The sequence below is a fragment of the Ceratotherium simum genome, chromosome 16 (assembly GCF_057802395.1).
Source record: "Ceratotherium simum simum isolate JZ-2026a chromosome 16, ASM5780239v1, whole genome shotgun sequence".
NCBI classification, from domain to species: Eukaryota; Metazoa; Chordata; class Mammalia; order Perissodactyla; family Rhinocerotidae; genus Ceratotherium; species Ceratotherium simum.
Window position 1 is genome coordinate 9281823 of NC_141915.1, and position 19834 is coordinate 9301656.

Below are 19834 nucleotides of genomic sequence, written 5' to 3' on the forward strand. Positions count from 1 at the left end.
TGTCAACTCTTAGAGGGAAACACATATAAGTGATTACTGGGGTGTTTGGATAATTTTTTACTTTTTTCCCCTTTCATTTATAAACTGCTATTAAGTAATTTTCATAGCTTAAAAATAGAGTTGTTTAAAAAAAAAACGAACAAACTAGTAATCAGAAGAGGTTTATCAACCAAAATGAAAAACTGTGTTTGGTGTGAGATTAAAACATTAACCCGTTACTTCAGTGTTGACTACTGATTTTTGCTGAGCTAATCTGCTACAAATTTTTTATTTACCTCCAAGTTATGAATATTTACAGATTTAAAAAGAACTCTATCTAGAAACTCAATTAACATATAATGGCTGACATATTATATTTAGTGTCAGACAAGGAATATTTTGCTCTTGACTTTGTTATAGTAAGCCTGAATTTTATATTACACATTGCAGCATTAAAACATATCACACAGGGGCCGACCCGGTGGCGCAAGCGGTTAAGTGTGCGCGCTCCGCTGCGGCGGCCCGGGGTTCGCTGATTCAGATCCCAGGCGCGCACCGACGCACTGCTTGGCAAGCCATACTGTGGCGGCGTCCCATATAAAGTGGAGGAAGATGGGCACAGATGTTAGCCCAGGGCCGTCTTCCTCAGCAAAAAAAAGAGGAGGATTGGCGGATGTTAGCACAGGGCTGATCTCCTCACAAAAAAAAAAAAAAACATATCACACAATTCTCATGTAATGGGTTGCATGAGAACAATGTACCACGCAACTGCATGAGGCATAACTGTTACTGTGGAATATCCTGATAGGACGTGAGGATTGGATCATAAAAATATTCACTTTTATATATGTAGTATATGTAAACTCAACTGTATTCTGTGCTTACTAGACAAAAACTGAAACAATGTTGAAAACTTGAAAATGTGATCCAAGTCCTGGCATCACATTTTAGGATGAATACTGTGCCCAAAGCATCAAAATGTTACAAGATCTTTTTTGGTGAGGAAGATTGGCCCTGAGCTAACATCTGTGCCTATCTTCCTCTATTTTGTATGTGGGACGCTGCCACAGCATGGCTTGATGAGCAGTGCATAGGTCCATGCCTGGAATCTGAACCCATGAACCCCAGGCCACTGAAGCAGAACGTGTGAACTTAACCACCAGGCTAGCCCCTAGAAATGGCTTTGTTTTGAGGATCTGCTAAAGTTTTCAGTTAAGTGTCTGTAGCCTAGAACAGAAAACTAAGGAGATATATAAGGAGAATTGTCTTGTGGAAGAAAGAAGACTGCTATTGTATTGTTCTAGAAATAACTAAGGTGGAAGTTGAAATCAGGCAGATTTTCAGCTCAATGTACAGAACCTTGTAATAGTTAGAGTCACCCTCCAGCTCAGCCATGGTACTGATTTTCTCATGAGTTTCCATGTTACCAGTCCCTGGGAGTGTTCAGCTAAATGTTAACCATCCTGCTACCAGGGATATTGTAAAAAGGAAAGGAACTACAAGATAATCACATGACTTCTTGCAGCTCTAAAATTTTGTTATTCTAAGGCATTTGCTTTGTCTTTGCAGAATGCATGTGTGCATCATGGGTGCATGCCTGCTTGCTGTCTTTCCTGGAAAATCTTAGGAATAGCATAATATTGTAAACTTTTAATGTTTTATGATTTACATTTTTAATTGAGGTATAATTTACATACTTAGTATTCAGTTCTTTGCATTTTGACAACTGTATACATTTGTGTCACTATTTAGAACATTTCCAACATCTCTGAAAATTCCCTCACGTCTCTTTCTAGTCAATCCCCCCACCACCCAGAGGCAACTACTTTCTGATTTCTATCCAGTAGGTTAGGTTCATCCTTATGCTTCATATAAATGGAATCATGAAGTATATATTGATTTTGTGTGTGTGTGTGTGAGGAAGACTAGCCCTGAGCTAACATCCGTTGCCAATCCTCCTCTTTTTGCTGAGGAAGACTGGCCCTGGGATAACATCCGTGCCCATCTTCCTCTACTTTATATGGGACGCTGCCACAACATGGCTTGACAAGCGATGAGTCGGTCTGTGCCTGGGATCCAAACCTGTGAACTCCGGGCCACCAAAGCAGAGCAAGTGAATTTAGCCTCTACACCACCAGGCCCCTGTGTTAATTTTTATTTTCTTATTTCAGCCAACAAAATGCTTTTGAGATTTATATAGTTGTTGCATTTATAAGTAGCTCATTGTTTTTTTGCTGAATAGTATTCCATTGTACAGATATATCCCGATTTGCTTATCCACTCTCCTATTGATGGATATCTGGGTTATTTCTAGTTTGGGGTTCTAATGAATAAGGCTGCTATGTATATTTTGGTACAGATCTTTCTTAGAAATATGTCTTTATTTCTGTTTAGTAAATACCTAGGAGTGAAATTTCGGGGTCAGAGGGTAGATATATAGTTAACTTGATTAGAACTGACAAACACTTCGACAGTTACCTTTGTGCCAAATCTTCCCCTGCAATTAGTATTGTCAGACTTTAATTTTAGCATTCTGGTGGGTGTGAAGTAGTATCTTGTTATGGTTTAAATTTGCATTTCCCTAACGACTAATGATGTGGAGCTTCTTTTCATGTGCTTATTGGCCATTTGTATATCTTCTTTATACAAAACATCTGTTCAAATCTTTTGCCTATTTTAAAATTAAGTTGTCAGTCTTTTTTATTATTAATATGTAGGAGTTCCTTATATATTCTAGATACAAATACCTAGTCAGATTTATGGCCTGCAAATATTTACCAGTCTGTGGCTTGTTTATTAATTTTTGTAATGGTATCTTTGGATGAGCAGAAATTTTTTTTTTTTTTTGAGGAAGATCAGCTCTGAGCTAACATGCCTGCCAATCCTCCTCTTTTTGCTGAGGGAGACTGGCCCTGGGCTAACATCTGTGCCCATCTTCCTCCACTTTATATGGGACGCCGCCACAGCATAGCCTGACAAGCAGTGTGTCGGTACGCGCCCGGGATCCGAACCCCAGGCCGCCAGCAGCAGAGCGTGAGCACTTAACCGCTAAGCCATGGGGCCGGCCCTAGAAAATTTTTTTTTTTTTTTTGGTGAGGAGATCAGCCCTGTGCTAACATCCACCAATCCTCCTCTTTTTTTGCCGAGGAAGACGGCCCTGGGCTAACATCCGTGCCCATCCTCCTCCACTTTACATGGGACGCCGCCACAGCATGGCTTGCCAAAGCAGTGCGTCGGTGCGCGCGGGATCCGAACCAGCGAACCCCGGGCCGCCGCAGCGGAGCGCGCGCACCCAACCGCTTGCGCCACCGGGCCAGCCCCGAAAATTTTTATTTTAATGAAATCCAATTGACCAGTTTCTTTTTTTTTGTGGATAGTCTTATGTCCTGTCCAAGAGATTTTCTAGGTTTTACAGTTAGGTGTATGAACCATTTCAAATTAATTTTTTGTTTATGGTGGGAGGAAAGAGTCAAGATTCTGTTTCCTCATACAGGCATCCAGTTGTTCCAGCATCATTTGTTGGTGAAAAGACTTTTCTTTCCCTGTATGACTGACTTTGTTGTTGGCACCTTTGTTGAGAAGTAAGTGTACACACACACACAGGTCTGCCTCTGGACTCTGTTTTGTTCCCTTGATCTATTTGTCCTTATTCTAACACCACACTGTCACGGTTACTATATATTTATAATAAATCTTAAATTTTGGTTTTATGATACCTCCAACTTTGGGTGGTTTTTTTTTTTTTTCTTTTTGGCAAGATTATTTTGGTAGTTCTAAATCATTTGCTTTTCCATGTATGTTTTAGAAATGGCTTACCAATTTGAAAAACCTGCTAGGATTTTGATTGGGATTGCATTGAATCTATAGATCAGTTGAGGAGAGTGAACATATATTTTTAAAATATTGAGTCTTCCAGTCCATGAATGTGGTACAGCTCTCCATTTATTTAGGTCTTCATTCATTTCTCCCAACAGTGTTGCATAGTTTTCAGTTTAGAGGTCTTGCACATCTTTCCTGAGATTTATCTCTAAGTATTTGCTGTAGTTTTTGATGCTATTATAAGTGATACTGTTTTTTACTTTCATTGTTCAGTTGTTTGTCACTAGTATATAGAAATATGTTGCTCTTTATAACTGACTGTATCTACAGATTTGTTAAACTCACTTATTAGTTCTAGTGGTTTTTAAGTAGATTGCATAGAGTTTTCTATGTACACAGTCATGTCATCTGCAGATATACTTATTTACATCTTCTTTTCAAATCTTTTTGCTTTTTTTCTTGCCTTAGTGTAAGACTTCTAGTAAAATGTTCAATGGAAGTCATCACAGCAGATGTCTTTGCATTGTTTTCCGATCTTAGAGAAAAAATGTTCAGTGATTCACCATTAAGTACACTTGTGGCACTAAGTTTTTCATAGATGTCCTTCATCAGGTTGAAGAAGTTCTCTTTCATTCTTATTTGGCTGAGAATTTGTATCATGAATGGACACTGAATTTTGTTAAATTCTTTTTCTGCGTTTGTTGAAACGATCGTGATTAACTCCATTGGTCTGATCATCAATTTTACATATTTCTTCTTTTTAAATATATGCATTTACAGCAGCGAACTTCTGTCTAAGCCCCGCTTTAGTTGCATACCACAAACTTTTATTTTGGATTGACGTTATCATTCAGTTCAAAATGTTTGCTATTTTCTCTTGTAATTTCATTTTTCTCCCACGGGTTGTTTAGAGGTGGGTTCCTTAATATTCGCATTTGGGGACTTTTCAGTTTTCATCACGCGTTCTTTCATCATGATAAAAGGTTCCTTTTTGTCTCAGATGACACCCTTGATGTGACGTCTGTCTGGTCTGATATTAATACAGCCATGTCAGCTTTCTCATGCAAACACTTTCTATGCTTTACATTTGAAGAGAGTTTCTTGTGAAAGCACATAGTTATGTCGTCTTTTTTTTTAATCTTGCCTCACGTTCTTTGTCTTTTAATTGAAGAGTTCATCCATTTATATTTAACATGACTATTGATATAGTTGAGTTTAAGTCTGTCACCTAGACATTTATGTTCCTTTTGTCTTGTCTGTTCTTTATTCCTCTGTATCTGCTTTCCTGACTTCTTTTGGGTAAGTCGTGCATTTTTGGTATTTAATTTTATTCTATTGAATTTTTCTCCAAAGCTGTACCTCTGGGAGCTGGGTGATGGTGTGTGTGTATGTGTGTTGGTTTTCTTTTTTTCCTTCTTATTTTTTTAAGTGATTGCTTTAGAGCTATGTTGTTGAATACAGTAGCCACTAGCCACATGTGGCCATTTAAATTTTAATTAATTGAAATATGAAAAAATAAAAATACATCCCTGGCAGTAGTATGGAGAATGGATTGAAAGGATTCAGGACTAGAAACAGGAAGGTAAGTTAGAACACTGTTTTAGAAACATTAGCAAAATTTTGTGAGATATTAGTAACATAGTTTAAGAGAAGTGGTAAGACTGAGAGATACTAGGGAGATAAGAGCTGAGTGACTCTTAAGAGTTCTAGCTTGGGCAGCAAATGAATAGTGGTGCCATTGATTGAGACAGGGAAGAGAGGAGGGAAGTCAAATTTGGGGGAAGATGAAGAGTTTAGTTTTAGAGACCGTTAGAGTCAGATGTTTGTAGGAATTTCAAGGTAGAGAAAACTAGTAGACAGTTGGCTATATGGGTCAAGAATTATGGAGAGCTATATAGAGCAGAAAATTTTCAGGTTTTTAATTTAAGTATTGATCAACTAAAAAGTATATAAAATCACCATGTTAGTATTATAGAGTGAAAATATACAGAACTCCTTTTCCACTATTCCAAAAAATAGAGGAAGATGGAACACTTCTTAACACATTCTACGAGGGCAACATCATGCTGATCCCAAAGCCAGACAAGGACAATACAAAAGAAGGAAAATTACAGGCCAGTATCACCAATGAACATAGATGTAAAAATCCTCAACAAAATATGGGCAGACCGAATACAGCAATACATTAAAAAGATCATAACCATGATCAAGTGGGATTTATACCAGGGACACAGGGATGGTTCAACATCTGCAAATCAATCAGTGTGATACACCACATTAACAAAATGAGGAATAAAAACCACATGATCTTATCAATAGATGCAGAGAAAACATTTGACAAGATCCAACATCCATTTATGATAAAAACTCTCAATAAAATGGGTATAGAAGGAAAGTGCCTCCACGTAATAAAGGCCATATATAACAAACCCACAGCCAACATCATACTCAATGGGGAAAAACTGAAAGCCATCCTTCTGAGAACAGGAATAATACAAAGGTGCCCACTCTCACCACTCTTATTCAACTTAGTACTGGAGGTTTTGGCCAGAGCAGTTAGGCAAGAAAAAGAAATAAAAGGAATCCAAATAGGCAATGAAGAAGTGAAACTCTCGCTGTTTGCAGACAACGTGATTTTATATGTAGAAATCCTAAAGAATCCATCGGAAAACTATTAGAAATAATCAACTACAACAAAGTTGCAGGGTACAAAGTCAACTTACAAAAATCAGTTGCATTACTGTACTCTAATAACAAACTAACAGCAAAAGAACTCGAGAATACAATTCCATTTACAATTGCAATAAAAGAATAAAATATCTAGGAATAGATTTAACCAAGGAGGTGAAAGACCTATACAGTGAAAATTGTAAGACATTATTGAAAGAAATTGATGATGACATAAAGAAATGGAAAGATATCCCATGCACATGGATTGAAAGAATAAACATAGTTAAAATGTCCATACTACCTAAAGCAGTCTACAGATTCAATGCAATCCCAATCAGAATCCCAAAGACATTCTTCACAGAAATAGAACAAAGAATCCTAAAATTCATATGGGGCAACAAAAGACCCTGAACGGGTAAAGCAATCCTGAGAAAAAAGAACAAAGCTGAAGGGATCACAAGCCCTGACTTCAAAATATACTACAAAGCTATAATAATAAAAACAGCGTACCAGTACAAAACGTACCAGTTTTGTACTTGTACGAAAACAGACACACAAATCAATGGAACAGAATTGAAAACCCAGAAATAAAACCACACATCTACGGACAGCTAATCTTCGACAAAGGAGCTAAGAACATACAATGGAGAAAGGAAAGTCTCTTCAATAAATGGTGTTGGGAAAACTGGACAGCCACATGCAAAAGAATGAAAGTAGACCATTATCTTACACCCTATACAAAAATTAACTCAAAATGTATCAAAGACTTGAAGGTAAGACCTGAAACTATAAAAGTGCTAGAAGAAAATATAGGCAGTATGCTCTTTGACGTCGGTCTTAGAGGGATCTTTTCAAATTCCATGTCTACTCAGACAAGGGAAACAAAAGAAAAAATAAACAAGTGGGACTTCATCAGACTAAAGAGCTTCTGCAAGGCAAAGGGAACCAGGATCAAAATGAAAAGACACCCCACCAGATGAGAGAAAATATTTGCAAATCATATGTCTGACAAGGGGTTAACCTCCATAATATATTAAAAAACTCACACAACTGAACAACAAAAAAACAAACAACCCTATCAAAAAATGGGCAGAGGATATGAACAGACATTTTTCCAAGGAAGATATACAGATGGCCAATAGGCACATGAAAAGATGTTCAACATCACTAATCATCAGGGAAATAAATCAAAACTGCACTAAGATATCACCTTACACCTGTTAGAATGGCTATAATCACCAAGACAAAAAATAACAAATGTTGGAGAGGTTGTGGAGAAAAGAGAACCCTTATTCACTGCTGGTGGGAATGCAAACTGGTGTAGCCCCTGTGGAAAACAGTATGGAGATTCCTCAAAAAATTAATAATAGAAATACCTTATGACCTAGCTATCCCACTACTGGGTGTTTATCCAAAGAACTTGAAATCAACAATCCAAAGAGGCTTATGCACTCTCTTCATTGCAGCATTATTCACTGTAGCCAAGAAGTGGAAGCAACCCAAGTGTCCATTGACTGATGATTGGATAAAGAAGATGTGGTATACAGTGGAATACTATATACAGTGGGAAACTACTCAGCCATGAAAAAAGAGAAAATCATCCCATTTGCAACAACATGGATGGACCTGGAGGGTATTATGTTAAGTGAAATAAGCCAGACAAAGACAAACACCCTATGATTTCACTCATATGTGGAAGATAAACTAACACATGGATAGAACAGTTTGGTGGTTACCAGGGGGAAGGGGGTTGAGGGGTGGGCACAAGGGATGAAGGGGCGCATTTATGTGGTGACTGACAAATAATAATGTACAACTGGAATCTCATAATGTTATAAACTATTATGACATCAATAAAAAAATATACAGAACTCTGGGGATTGGCAAGATTTAAGAGGAAAAGGAGACTCTAGACAGAGCTTATAGGTAGATGGAAGGAAAACTGGGAGAGAGTATGTCACTGAATATGAGAGAAGAGAGAATTATCAATGAATTATTAAATAGTGAAAGATTTTCTAGGGGGGGTTTATGTGGATAATATGTGACACATTTTGCTTAGATCACTTTTCTAAGAAGCAGCAAGTGCTTTGAAATTATTCAATGCTTTTATTTTTTAGACTCCATTCATTCGTTGCCTTTATCTTTTAGTATTTATTTTTGTTTTGCTGTGTATGAGGCACTCACTTAGGGGTAGGAGATAGATGAACAAAGTTTCTGTCATACTCTTTCTATAAAAGAAAGACATGCAAACAAATAATTGGAAGACAAAATGTAAGGTCTGTAAGTAAAAAGAGGTTGTAGGGAGTGCTGCAGAAGGCCAGAAGAAAGAGCCCCCGACTCTGCGGTGCCTTCACGTGCTTCTCTTCGTGCATGGATTGCCCTTTTCCTGCTTCTTCACCCACACGGCCTTCAAAACTCAGCTCAAACATTATTCTGGAAACTTCTTTTGACTTCCCTGTTTGTTTTATTTAATTCTTTAAGACTCGGACAACTTATTTCTAAAGCAATCACTGAAAAAAAGAGAAAAGGTGGGAAGAAGGAAGGAAAGAGAAGCAAAATTGAAAAAATAATATGTACTCACTATGAGCAATTCAAACAATATAGAAAATACAAGATCATCCAGGATCCCACCACCTAGAAATAATCGTTATTAACGTTAGGTTAACATCATCCAGATATATCCTTATAGGTTTGTACATATGAAAGGATGGATAGAAATAATTTTATATAATTAAGATCATACTATATCTGCTATTTTAAATGTTAAGTGCTTAATTTTCACTTTAAAAAGATTAGCATTAAAAATATTAACTTCACATAAAAGATTCTTTACAAGAGATAGTAACTACTAAAAGATTCATCTAAGGTTAGCAAAAAAATTACGTAAAACATTGAAGCCTTGGTGATTGTATGAAGCTATACGTTTCTATGTTCATTATTTTTCAGCCGCTTGATGGGGCTCTGCTGTGAATGATAAAGAAATGAACACCTTCAACTTCTTTTCACCTTCCTCGCTGGCCCCCCAACTGCTTCCTGATTTTCAGTTATTACATTGTCATTGCTTATAACATTTATCTACCTTTCTGTAATCCAATCCATATATTTGTTTATCGTCAGCTCAGTATTTAAATGGATTCCATTCTCACCGTCATCTCATGTCATGGTCACTGGCTTCTCCATTCTAGAGTTCTTTGTTTTTATTCACCTCTTGGCTGGCTAGATTTCATCATCAAGTAGTTTTCTTAAGAAGTACCTGGGTAGTCCCTGAAGTCTTCTATACTGTCTGGCTGTCACCTTTATACTCGAAGGACAACTTGGCTGGGCATAAATTTGTTAAGTCATGCTTTCTTTCCCTGAACTTTTGACATTTCTCCTCTGTCTCCTGGAATTGTGTTAAACTAGTTTTTTTCTTTACTACTGCTCCCCGCCCCCCTTTTAGGAATCAGAATTGCAATTTTCAAAGATGATACATGAGTTCTTTACCTTTCCACTCACTGTGCTTGAGAGAACTGGAAGGACTACCACGGCTTTAATACTCTGATGTGAACCAGGGTATTTTGGGGGTATTAACCATGCAACTTTATTTGTTTTCTTTTCTAGAGATAATTGATGACCTTGCCAACCTGGTGGAGAATACAGATGAGAAACTTCGCACTGAAACCAGGCGTGTCAATATGGTGGACAGAAAGTCAACATCTTGTGGTGAGAGATAGCCGTAGTTATGGTTTTGCCTCTTGAATCACTCCAGGATTTACTCTGCTTTAAGTTTCTCATGTTTGTCTAATGACTGCAGGGATTCAGTTGCTCTTCTAACAAGCAGTCCCATTAGATGAAGCACTGAAATTGCTAAAAGATACCTAAGACTTGTTAAAATGAAATGAATTGTTGTGAGTGCAGGGGAAGTATAATACATTGTTAATTTTTTTTCATTTAAAATAAGAAACCTTTGTAAGCATACAGAGAACAATCGTTTGGGGAATTGTATGCCATTATGCAGATTGGTGGTGGTAGATCTCATGGGTTTTAAAGGCGATCTCACTTACTTTGTGCCTTTTTTTGGTCACAAGCTTATTTGTTGAAGGTTGAACAGCAGAGCAGTTAAGAGCCCAGGTTCTGAAGTCCGACTGATTTCAAATCCTATATTTAGTGATGTTATCTTTGGCAGTCACTTTACTCCTTAATACCTTGTACGTAAAATGGGAATTTACATGCCAAGATAAGAAACTTGAAAGTGATTCTTAAAATACTGATTCCCAGGCCCTGCCCTAGAGATTCTGATTGAGCAGGGCTAGGTTGGAGTTCAAGAGTGTTCATTGTTTAACAAGTTTGCCAAGCAATTCTGATGCACATACTTGCTATTCTGCAGAAGTTCTGATGCAGATTTTTGTGAGGTTTAAATTATGTATTGCCTATGCACAGTGCCTTGCCCTAAGGTAAATGATGATAAATGCTGGTGACAGTAGTAGTAATCACAGTGATTGTTATTTGGTGCTTTGTCTCACAAAGGTGCACCAAGTTTATAAAGCTAATACCTTTATTATAAATAGAAATACAATAGCACTTAAAAAACTAGTGATCTGAGCACATATTTTGCCTAACTTTTTTTTTTTTTTTGTGAGGAGATCAGCCCTGTGCTAACATCCGCCAATCCTCCTCTTTTTTTGCTGAGGAAGACGGCCCTGGGCTAACATCTGTGCCCATCTTCCTCCATTTTATATGGGACGCCGCCACAGCATGGCTTGCCAAGCAGTGCGTCGGTGCGCGCCCGGGATCCGAACCAGCAAACCCCGGGCTGCCGCAGCGGAGCGCGCGCACTTAACCGCTTGCGCCACTGGGCCTATTTTGCCTAACTTTTAGCCCTTTCAATATGAAAAATATAGTGGGTCCCTCTGATCTATCCAGTTTTAGAACAAGGTCCTGTGTGCAAGGGCCGCCTGAGATGTACAGCTGGAGGAGCATTACCTTCCTTGCCGTGTTCGCTGGTTCTGGAAGTTGAGAACAACAGGCTGAGAGGGGACCAGGCAGATATGGACTCTGGAACCTCGGAGGAAGCGGCCTTCTGAGGGGCCTCCCTGCTTTCCTGTTATCACCTGTTCTGCAACCCCCAGCCCCAGTTCTCAGCCACCTGATACCAACCTACTCTGAGCTTCTGCTCTGTAGGCGCGTGCCTCCTTCTTTCCGCCAGGAGCAAGGCCTCCTTGGCCTTGCTTTACCAACCTTCTCATGTAACTTCTGTCCACAGAGACTTTGTTCTTTGCATTAGATCCTGAAACTTTAGAGACAAAGAGATGTGGGTTCACTCCCACCTCCGTCTCTTATTATCTTTGATTTCTATATAAACTTAATCTTACTGAGTCTTAGTTTCCTTAGCTCTAAAAAAGTGGATAACTTGGTTATCCAAATGAAATTGTATAAAATATGTAAAGTGTCTAATGCTGGCCATCTTCCCTGGCTTTCCATATTTATGCAGGGAGGTGCTAGAGTGTCATAGTTAAGAGTGTGGGCTCTAGAGCCTGGACTTGCATCCCGCCTCCACCACTTACCAGCTGTGTGACCTTTGGAAAGCCCAAACTCACCTTTGCCTCAGTTTTCCCATCTTTGAAATGGGAATCATAAGGGTATATAACTGAGAGGGTTTTTGCAAGGAATAAATGCATTAATATAAAGATAAAGATATGAGTATAGATGTAGATGATATAGATACAGATATATAGATAGATATAGATATATAACACTTAGAACCGTGTTTGGCACATAGTAAGCAATGAGCAAATATTAGCTCTTATCTTTATATGTCTAAAGTAGGAAGAGTCTTCTCAATTAAGTGACAACTTTCCTGAGGTCTTTTTTTATGTGCTAAGCAATCACATTGCTGTTAATTTGGAGTGAACATATTCATCGACATGTCATATGGCCCTCAGCACATGTCATTCATGAAGTCATAATGAAGAATGGTGCTTCTACTGTTGCTAATTTTTTATTTTATGGTATTGCCTAGTGTTGGTATTTATACCCAGGAATGTCCATAAAATCTTCTGAGCTGAACTCTGTTTCATTTTTTTTAAATAGAAGAAATTTAGAGACTCCTAGAATTACTAAAATAGATGTTTTTAAAACTTGGTAGTGTAAAATATGTTAACTCTAAATTTATCTCATGCCCTATTTATATTTATTTATTAAATAGTTATATATTTTAAAATATATTATCTGTAACAGAATTATATGTAGTGACTCAGAAGTGGTGCAACAATACAGCGTATTATATTATATACTGAAAGAAGAAGTTTCTTTATTCTTTCGATGGAATTAGAGAGAATTCCTTCTCTTATCTGTTCAACTCAGCAGTTCCATCAGTATTATAGATCAACATCCAAATAACTACCCTTATACCATTTCTGATGCCTGATACCTTTAAAGGAAAATTTATTGCATTTATATTTTTAAAGAGAAGTTCGCGATTATATATGTGTTTGTTGACGGACAATGCTAGTTTTTGCATATTGGTGAAGGTTCATTGTGTGGCCTCCAAAGCTCTAGGGAGGTCAGGCTTGTATTTATGACACCCAGCAATTAACTTCTGAGTGTTTCACTCATCAGTATTAAGCCTTTGAACACAAGGCATATTGTGGAATTTATGAGTAGATCTGGCAGCCCTTGGCAAAATTAGCCTGACTGTTTTTTTAAAAATTTTTTTATTGTGGTAAAATATACATAACGTAACATTTGCCATTGTAACTGTGTTTAAGTATGCAGTTCCGTGGCATTAAGTACATTCACATTGGTAGGCCACCATCACCACCATCCAACTCCAGAACGTTTTCATCTTCAAACTGAAACTCTGTCCCCATTAAATGCTAACTCCCCATTCCCCTCCCCCAGCCCCTGGGAACCACCATTCTACTTTCTGTCTCTGTGAATTTGACTACTCTAGGGACCTTGAATAAATGGAATCATACAGTATTTGTCCTTTTGTATCTGGCTTGTTTCATTTAACATAATGTCTTCAATATTCCTCTATATTCTAGCATGTGTCAGAATGTCCTTCCTTTTTTAGCTGAATAATATTCCATTGTGTGTATATTCTGCATTTGGTTTGTCCATTTATCTGTCAGTGGACTCTTGGATTGTTTCCACCTTTTGGCTATTGTGAATAATGCCGCTGTGAACATGAGTGTACAAGTATTGATTTAAGTCCCAGCTTTTTTGTGTATATACCTAGAGGTGGAATTGCTATATCAAATGGTAATTCAGTGTTTCATTTGTTTGAGGAACCACCGTACTAACCTGACCTTTTGTTTTGCTTCCAGCCTCTAAACTCTCAGGTACCTCCTAGTAGTTTCTCTTTTTGCAGGCAGGAGTCAGGGACTTCCGCAGCCTTAGAGTGACAGGCAAGTGGGGCAAAAATTAGGGCCCTGGACTCACCCCAACTGGGAAGTGTAATAGGAGACCAGTATTATTATTATTGTTGTTATTATTATTATCGTTATCATTATTACTATCATTATTAAACTGGGACCCCAAGGAGCTACACCCTTAGGATAAAAGTGAACCAGCAGTAAACTTGTCCTTGGGGATTGTGGAGAAGGCAGCCTTGGCACTGAACAGAATAGGAGAAGAAAAAGAAAGGAAGGAACTGCAGTTCCTGATGGGTCACAGAAAGGCCTCATGTGGATGTGCACCCTGGATATCTGCTCAGGATGGGCCAGGCAACCTCATAGCCTGAATGTGGTTTGAGGCGGACTCACCTGTTTGTTATAACTCCAGGTGCCTGGCAAAAACAATGGAATACCTCTCTGGAGGAGTGCATATCTATCCTAGGTCTCTTGGAATCAACTAAAATCAACTAAAAAGTTTTATTCAGGGCAGTGACCAGCACCCAATCAAAGATAACCTAGCGTATATGGAAACAGCACAACATGAGCAAGGATCAGCAACAGACCACAGAAGCCAGGCTGCACAGACGTGCAGTATTAGAATGATCAGACGTGGGTTATAAAGTTAATTATGCTTATTATAGCTAAAGAAAGAAATGATAGGCTTGAAAGTATCTTCAGAGAATAGGAAACTATAAAAAGTAGCATAGAAAATTTGAAAAGGAACCAAATAGAACTTCTAGAAATAAAAAATAACTGGAAGTCGAAACTCAGTGGACATATTTGGTACCAGCAGAAGAGAGAATCAGCCAGAGGACAGATCAGGAAAAAAACAAACCATATTTCCTTTACATGAATGCTAGCGTTTACAAGAGGGTATCCAAATGCTATTGTAGTTAAACTACCGTCTTAATAAGAAAGGCATTTGGGGGCCAGGGGCTTGGTGCAAGAGCCTCAAGACATAGCAAAGAGTTAATCAGCTGCTCTTCCCAAATGCAAGGCTAGATTGATCATTTATGTGTCAACACACACATAGATACATGAAACTGCAAGCAAGGTATGTTTTAACTGTTCAGGGGGTAGGAATTAACTTGCTCAAGTGTAACTCGGTTACTGTCCGTATGGCCTTTTATTACTGTTTAAGAGGACTTGAGTGAGCTGAGGATAGCAGCTGGCACATCATCATTTTACTTAAGGGAGTGCAAAAATAGATTGTGAACTGTGAAATGGTCTTTTGTTTCCCTACCCTCAGCACATCTTCCTTGCTGATCCGATGTATCAGTCATAGATGCTTTCGCAGTGAGGAAATTTCTAGTTATAAGTACAGACTGAGTTGCAAGGGGGCCACACAGAAGTGCCTGGTGATGAATTTGTTTGTTCAGTTGTTAACAAAGGATTCAAGCACCTCTTTGTGAACCTTTCACTCTGGAGTCCGGGCTTTAAAATTTTTACTGCCATCTCTGCGAGATTTTTCCTGCCTTTTCTTCACCCACCCCCACCCCAATAATAGCATCAAGTAGAAAACAATATTGTTTTTTTCCAGCTTCTAAACACAAATTAGACTATTTTCCATTGGTACCTGCATGTATTTTCAGGTCTGTTACTTGTATGAAGGACATCTACATAAAAGCAGGATCTTTGTAATTGCAGTTTAAATATTCAGTGTGCCTAGTCCTCATTAGAATTCAAAATAGAGCCTCGTCTGAGTCTGACGGATGGAGCCAATTGTGAAAGGCCAGACTAAGAATTCTGAATGACTCGAGTTGAAGGACAGTATTGCTTCTCAGCATATTGACTATTACGTAATGTTGTCTAAGCACATTTATTGTGATTTCAGTAACATTTCAGTGATGTGGTTCGAAATCAGCCCAACGGACACTGCGTTAATTCTGTCTCAACCTGAGACCATTGGATTTGGGTTTGCCGTCAGCTTTTTGGAGTGTGGCTGTCCTAGGGAGGTAGAGCTGTTCAGTGGTTAGGAACAGCACAGCACAGCGTGGGCGTGGAGCCAGACAGACCTGGGTCAGACTTGGGCCCTGCCCCTTCCAACCTGGGTGACCTGGAGAGCCGCTTGCTGTCGCTAAGGCTCAGCTTCCTTCTCTATAAAATGAGGGCCACCATTACTAGTGCACGTGATTATTCTGCAGACTAAATGAGAACCAGTTGGGTGGCATAGTGACTGCTTCTAGTGAGTTCTCAATAAACACTAGCTGTGTTAAAATGCGGGTTTAAATTGTTGCCGAGAACCGCCTCAATAGATGAGACTCAGAGGCTTTTACCTCTGTTGGAAGCCAGCATCGAGGGCCTTTAAGGAGGATCATGATGATATGAGTAAATTATGAAATATTCGGCAGGTAGGAAGTTAGCATCCTCATTTGATTAGAAACAGAGTTGATTTTTTTAAAAATAAACTGAAATTTAGAATTTTGTGGCTAAAGTCCATTACCAGTTGTGAAAGTAGTGAACGCCACCTCCAGTACATACGTGATGGGGATGGGGCTGCCTTACCTTTGTATGGCTCTGAACATACTTTCTTTTACGTTAGCTCTTTTGAACCTAACAAAACATAGGTAAGAAACTGAGTTCTAAGTTGTCTAGTTTATTTAACTGACCTTAGAGACAATTTAATTTCTCAAGGAATTATTTTAAAAACTCTACCACAAACACAAACAATTGATCTGGAGCGAAAGAATAACTGTGCAGGTTCTTTTATTTATCTTACGGTTTATCAAGAACATTCTTCTTGGCTATCATTCCCTTACTTTTCTTCTTTCTCTTGTCATCCTTCCTTGAGACAATCTAGCTAAATCCCTCAGCTCCCTTTTTCTTTGCATACATGTGTGCCTGTCTCTACACCCACGTGTCATCATTCATTCAGCCTCTATGGAAATGTGCCCAGTCCTCCACTAATACATGTCTGCCGTCAAAGCCGTCGTGTCCTCAAGCTTAGTGCTACCTTTCTCAGTCGTTCATTCTTTTCTTCTTCCATGACAGCCCAGTTACGGGGCATCATCCGTGTGCCAGGCACTGGGCTAGGTACTGGAGCTGAGAGCTAGAGAGGGTGCAGTTCCTGCCCCGGGGGGACTTAGAGTGCAGGACGGTGGCACACGGTGTAGATCACTAATGACTGCAGGTAGTGCAGGCACAAAAGGCTCTACGTCAGCCCAGGGGCTCAGGGGTTTCCAAGAGGACACGACACTGGAGCAGAGGTCTGAAGAGTGAATAAGAGAAGCTTCTTCTGGGTCTGGTAGAGTGAAACAGCAAAATAAGCAGGATGTGTATACTATGATCCCATTTAAAGGAAGGAGGGAAACAGAAAGATAGAAGGATCCCTATAAGTGCCGTATAGATGTGCTTGGTAAAGCACGAAACAGGCGTTCAAGAGCGTCTGTAGTCAACGTTGGCTACTTCAGAGTGGGGTGAGTGGGCCAGGCTTGCACCTGGGTGATAGGAGATCATCAATCTTTTCTTTATATATAGCTTTAGAATTTTTTTTTAATAAGCATGTATTACTTTTGTAATTTAAAAATTAAGGGGCCAGCCCCGTGGTGTAGTGGTTAAGTGCACGCGTTCTGCTACTGGTGGCCCAGATTCGGATCCCAGGCGCACACCAACGCACCGCTTGTCCGGCCATGCTGAGGCAGACTCCCACATACAGCAACTAGAAGGATGTGCAACTATGACATACAACTATCTACTGGGGCTTTGGGGAAAAAAAGGAGGAGGATTGGCAATAGATGTTAGCTCAGAGCCGGTCTTCCTCAGCAAAAAGAGGAGGATTAGCATGGATGTTAGCTCAGTGCTGATCTTCCTCACCAAAAAAAAAAAAAAAAGAAAAAAAAATTAATTAAAATTTTAAGGAAAGTATCTTTTACTCTTAATATTTTGGTACTTCTAGTCATTCTTTTCTATGAATAATATATTTACAAAATTATGATGATACTGTATTTTTAACTCTTCTATCTTTTAAAAATTTTATTATAAACTTATTTTTCTTTTAGTACCATTAGTACCATTCTATCAAATAGAATGGTCCTATTAAATACTTGTGTTTGGGGGCTTTTAGATTATTTCCACTTTTTGCTGTATAAGTAATGCTGTATTACATGCATAAAGCTTTTTTCCACATTTATGATTTTTCTGTCAAGTAGGATATCAGGTAGGATGTTTCCAGGGCCGGAATCAGAGACTAGCTCTGACTGTCTTATCTTGATGAGGCCCTGATTGGAAGGTTGGTTGAGGCCCAGAGAAGTGACAGGAAGCTGGAGGGCCAGGGGACACAGCAGCCGTCCCTGGGCAGGGTGAGTGAGGTCTGCGTGCTGAAGCCAGAGAGAGTTGCTGAATGACATCACTGCCTCTGACCATCTCTGCCTCTCTGGGTCAGAGGAGAGGCAGGCCTGACTGCCAAGAGTGGGCAGAGGAAGAATCTGGCCACACTGGACTTTGAGGGGAGCTTCCTCAAAATGGAAATGGTGGTTGGATCTGGAAGCCAGGAAAAAAACAAAACAGAACACATTGTCCATGATAGGTCTATTTCCCAAGTAGATTTATCTAGACCCAGGGTGGGAGCAGTGTTAAGCCTTTTGGTATATATTGCCAAATTATTTTCCAGTGTTGTATCAGAAACCATCCCCCACTTGAGCTTATTAGTGACAGATTCTTTTTTGTTTTGTTTTTTTGAGGAAGATTGGCCCTGCACTAACATCTGTTGCCAATCTTCCTCTTTTTCCTTTTTCTCCACAAAGCCCCAGTACACAGTTGTATATCATAGTTGTAGGGTTGTAGCTCTTCTATGTGGGACGCCGCCTCAGCATGGCTTGATGAGTGGTGAGTAGGTCCGCGCCCAGGATCCAAGCTGGTGAACCCTGGGCTGCCAAAGTGGAATGCGCGAACTTAACCACTGTGCCACCGGGCCGGGCCCCTAGTGACAGATTCTTGCTAAGATCCAGTGCCTCTCTTCATCCTCACTCCCCTTGAATAACTTCTAGTATTTGAGGAGGTTTTGTCTGTCGGAAATAGTTCTTCTTCCTTGATTTCTGTGACACAGAATCCTCCCAGGATTTATCCTACCACTGCAGTTGCTTACTCCTTCCCTTCCTTTGTCCTGTTATTTGTTGAATGCCTTTTTTGTCAGGCACCAAGGAGAAGAAGTCAGAGAAGACCTGATGCCTGGCCTCAGGGAGTGCTCCGTCTAACAGGAAGGCAGCAAACTCAGGGCAGCACACTAAAGGCTCTAGATGTTCACAGGACACTGGAAGCAGCTGTATTGGGGCTGCCCTTGAGCTCGCCTTGAGCTCATGGAAAGTTGAATGGAGAGGTAACAAAGGCAGGTAGAAGGAAATAGCATTTCAGGCAGTAGGACATACAGGTTTGAAGGAGGCACTAAGGCAGGAAACAATACTCGGTTTCTCAAACAAGAAACAGGACTGACTGGCTGGGGTCAAGGGTGCCTGCCAGAGAGGCATGGAAAATGAAGCTAGATAGTTACGCTGGGGCCAGACCCTAGGGAGCTAATTCAGTCTCCCTTTGTCTTTCATTTTTTTCCCTCTTCTACTGAAGACCATGCTTAGGGCTCAGTCCTCTGCTCTTTTTTTCTTGGCCCTTTTTCTTTAAGCTACTTCATCTACTCTCTTGGATGGCTTCATAGGCAACTAACAGTGCAGCATCTTAGACCCGGACTTCACCTGAATTTCAAGGTCTGTGTCTTCATCTGCTGCCAATCAGTTTCTCTTGGCTGCCCCCACACCCTCTGTATATGTTCCTTGTAGGCTTGTTATCTTTGTCCCCAAATAAGCTTCCTCTTCCATGCTTCCTATTTTTTCAGGCTCAAAACTTCCTTCATCCCTTCAAATGCTTTCAGAGGCCAGACAGGAAACCTCCGTGAATGAAGTAGGCCACTGTCATTATCTCCAGTGGCACACTAGGCAGTAAACAGCAGATTTTTGCCGAGTGGGAATGCCAGATCATCTGTTTATTTATTTATTTTTTTGTGA

At 39.6% G+C, this 19834-nt stretch overlaps 1 protein-coding gene across 3 annotated transcripts in view; it reads left to right on the forward strand.

Moving 5' to 3' along the window:
• STX8 (syntaxin 8) overlaps window positions 1-19834 on the forward strand; it is a 241991-nt gene that overhangs the window by 136332 nt on the left and 85825 nt on the right. For all 3 annotated transcript variants that reach the window (XR_015554624.1, XM_014789508.2, XM_087440423.1), the window contains exon 7: window positions 10069-10170. Coding sequence is in view for 2 of the 3 variants with exons in the window: in XM_014789508.2 (XP_014644994.1) it covers window positions 10069-10170 (102 nt within the window). In the remaining variant the exon portion in view is untranslated. The remainder of the gene's footprint in view (window positions 1-10068; window positions 10171-19834) is intronic.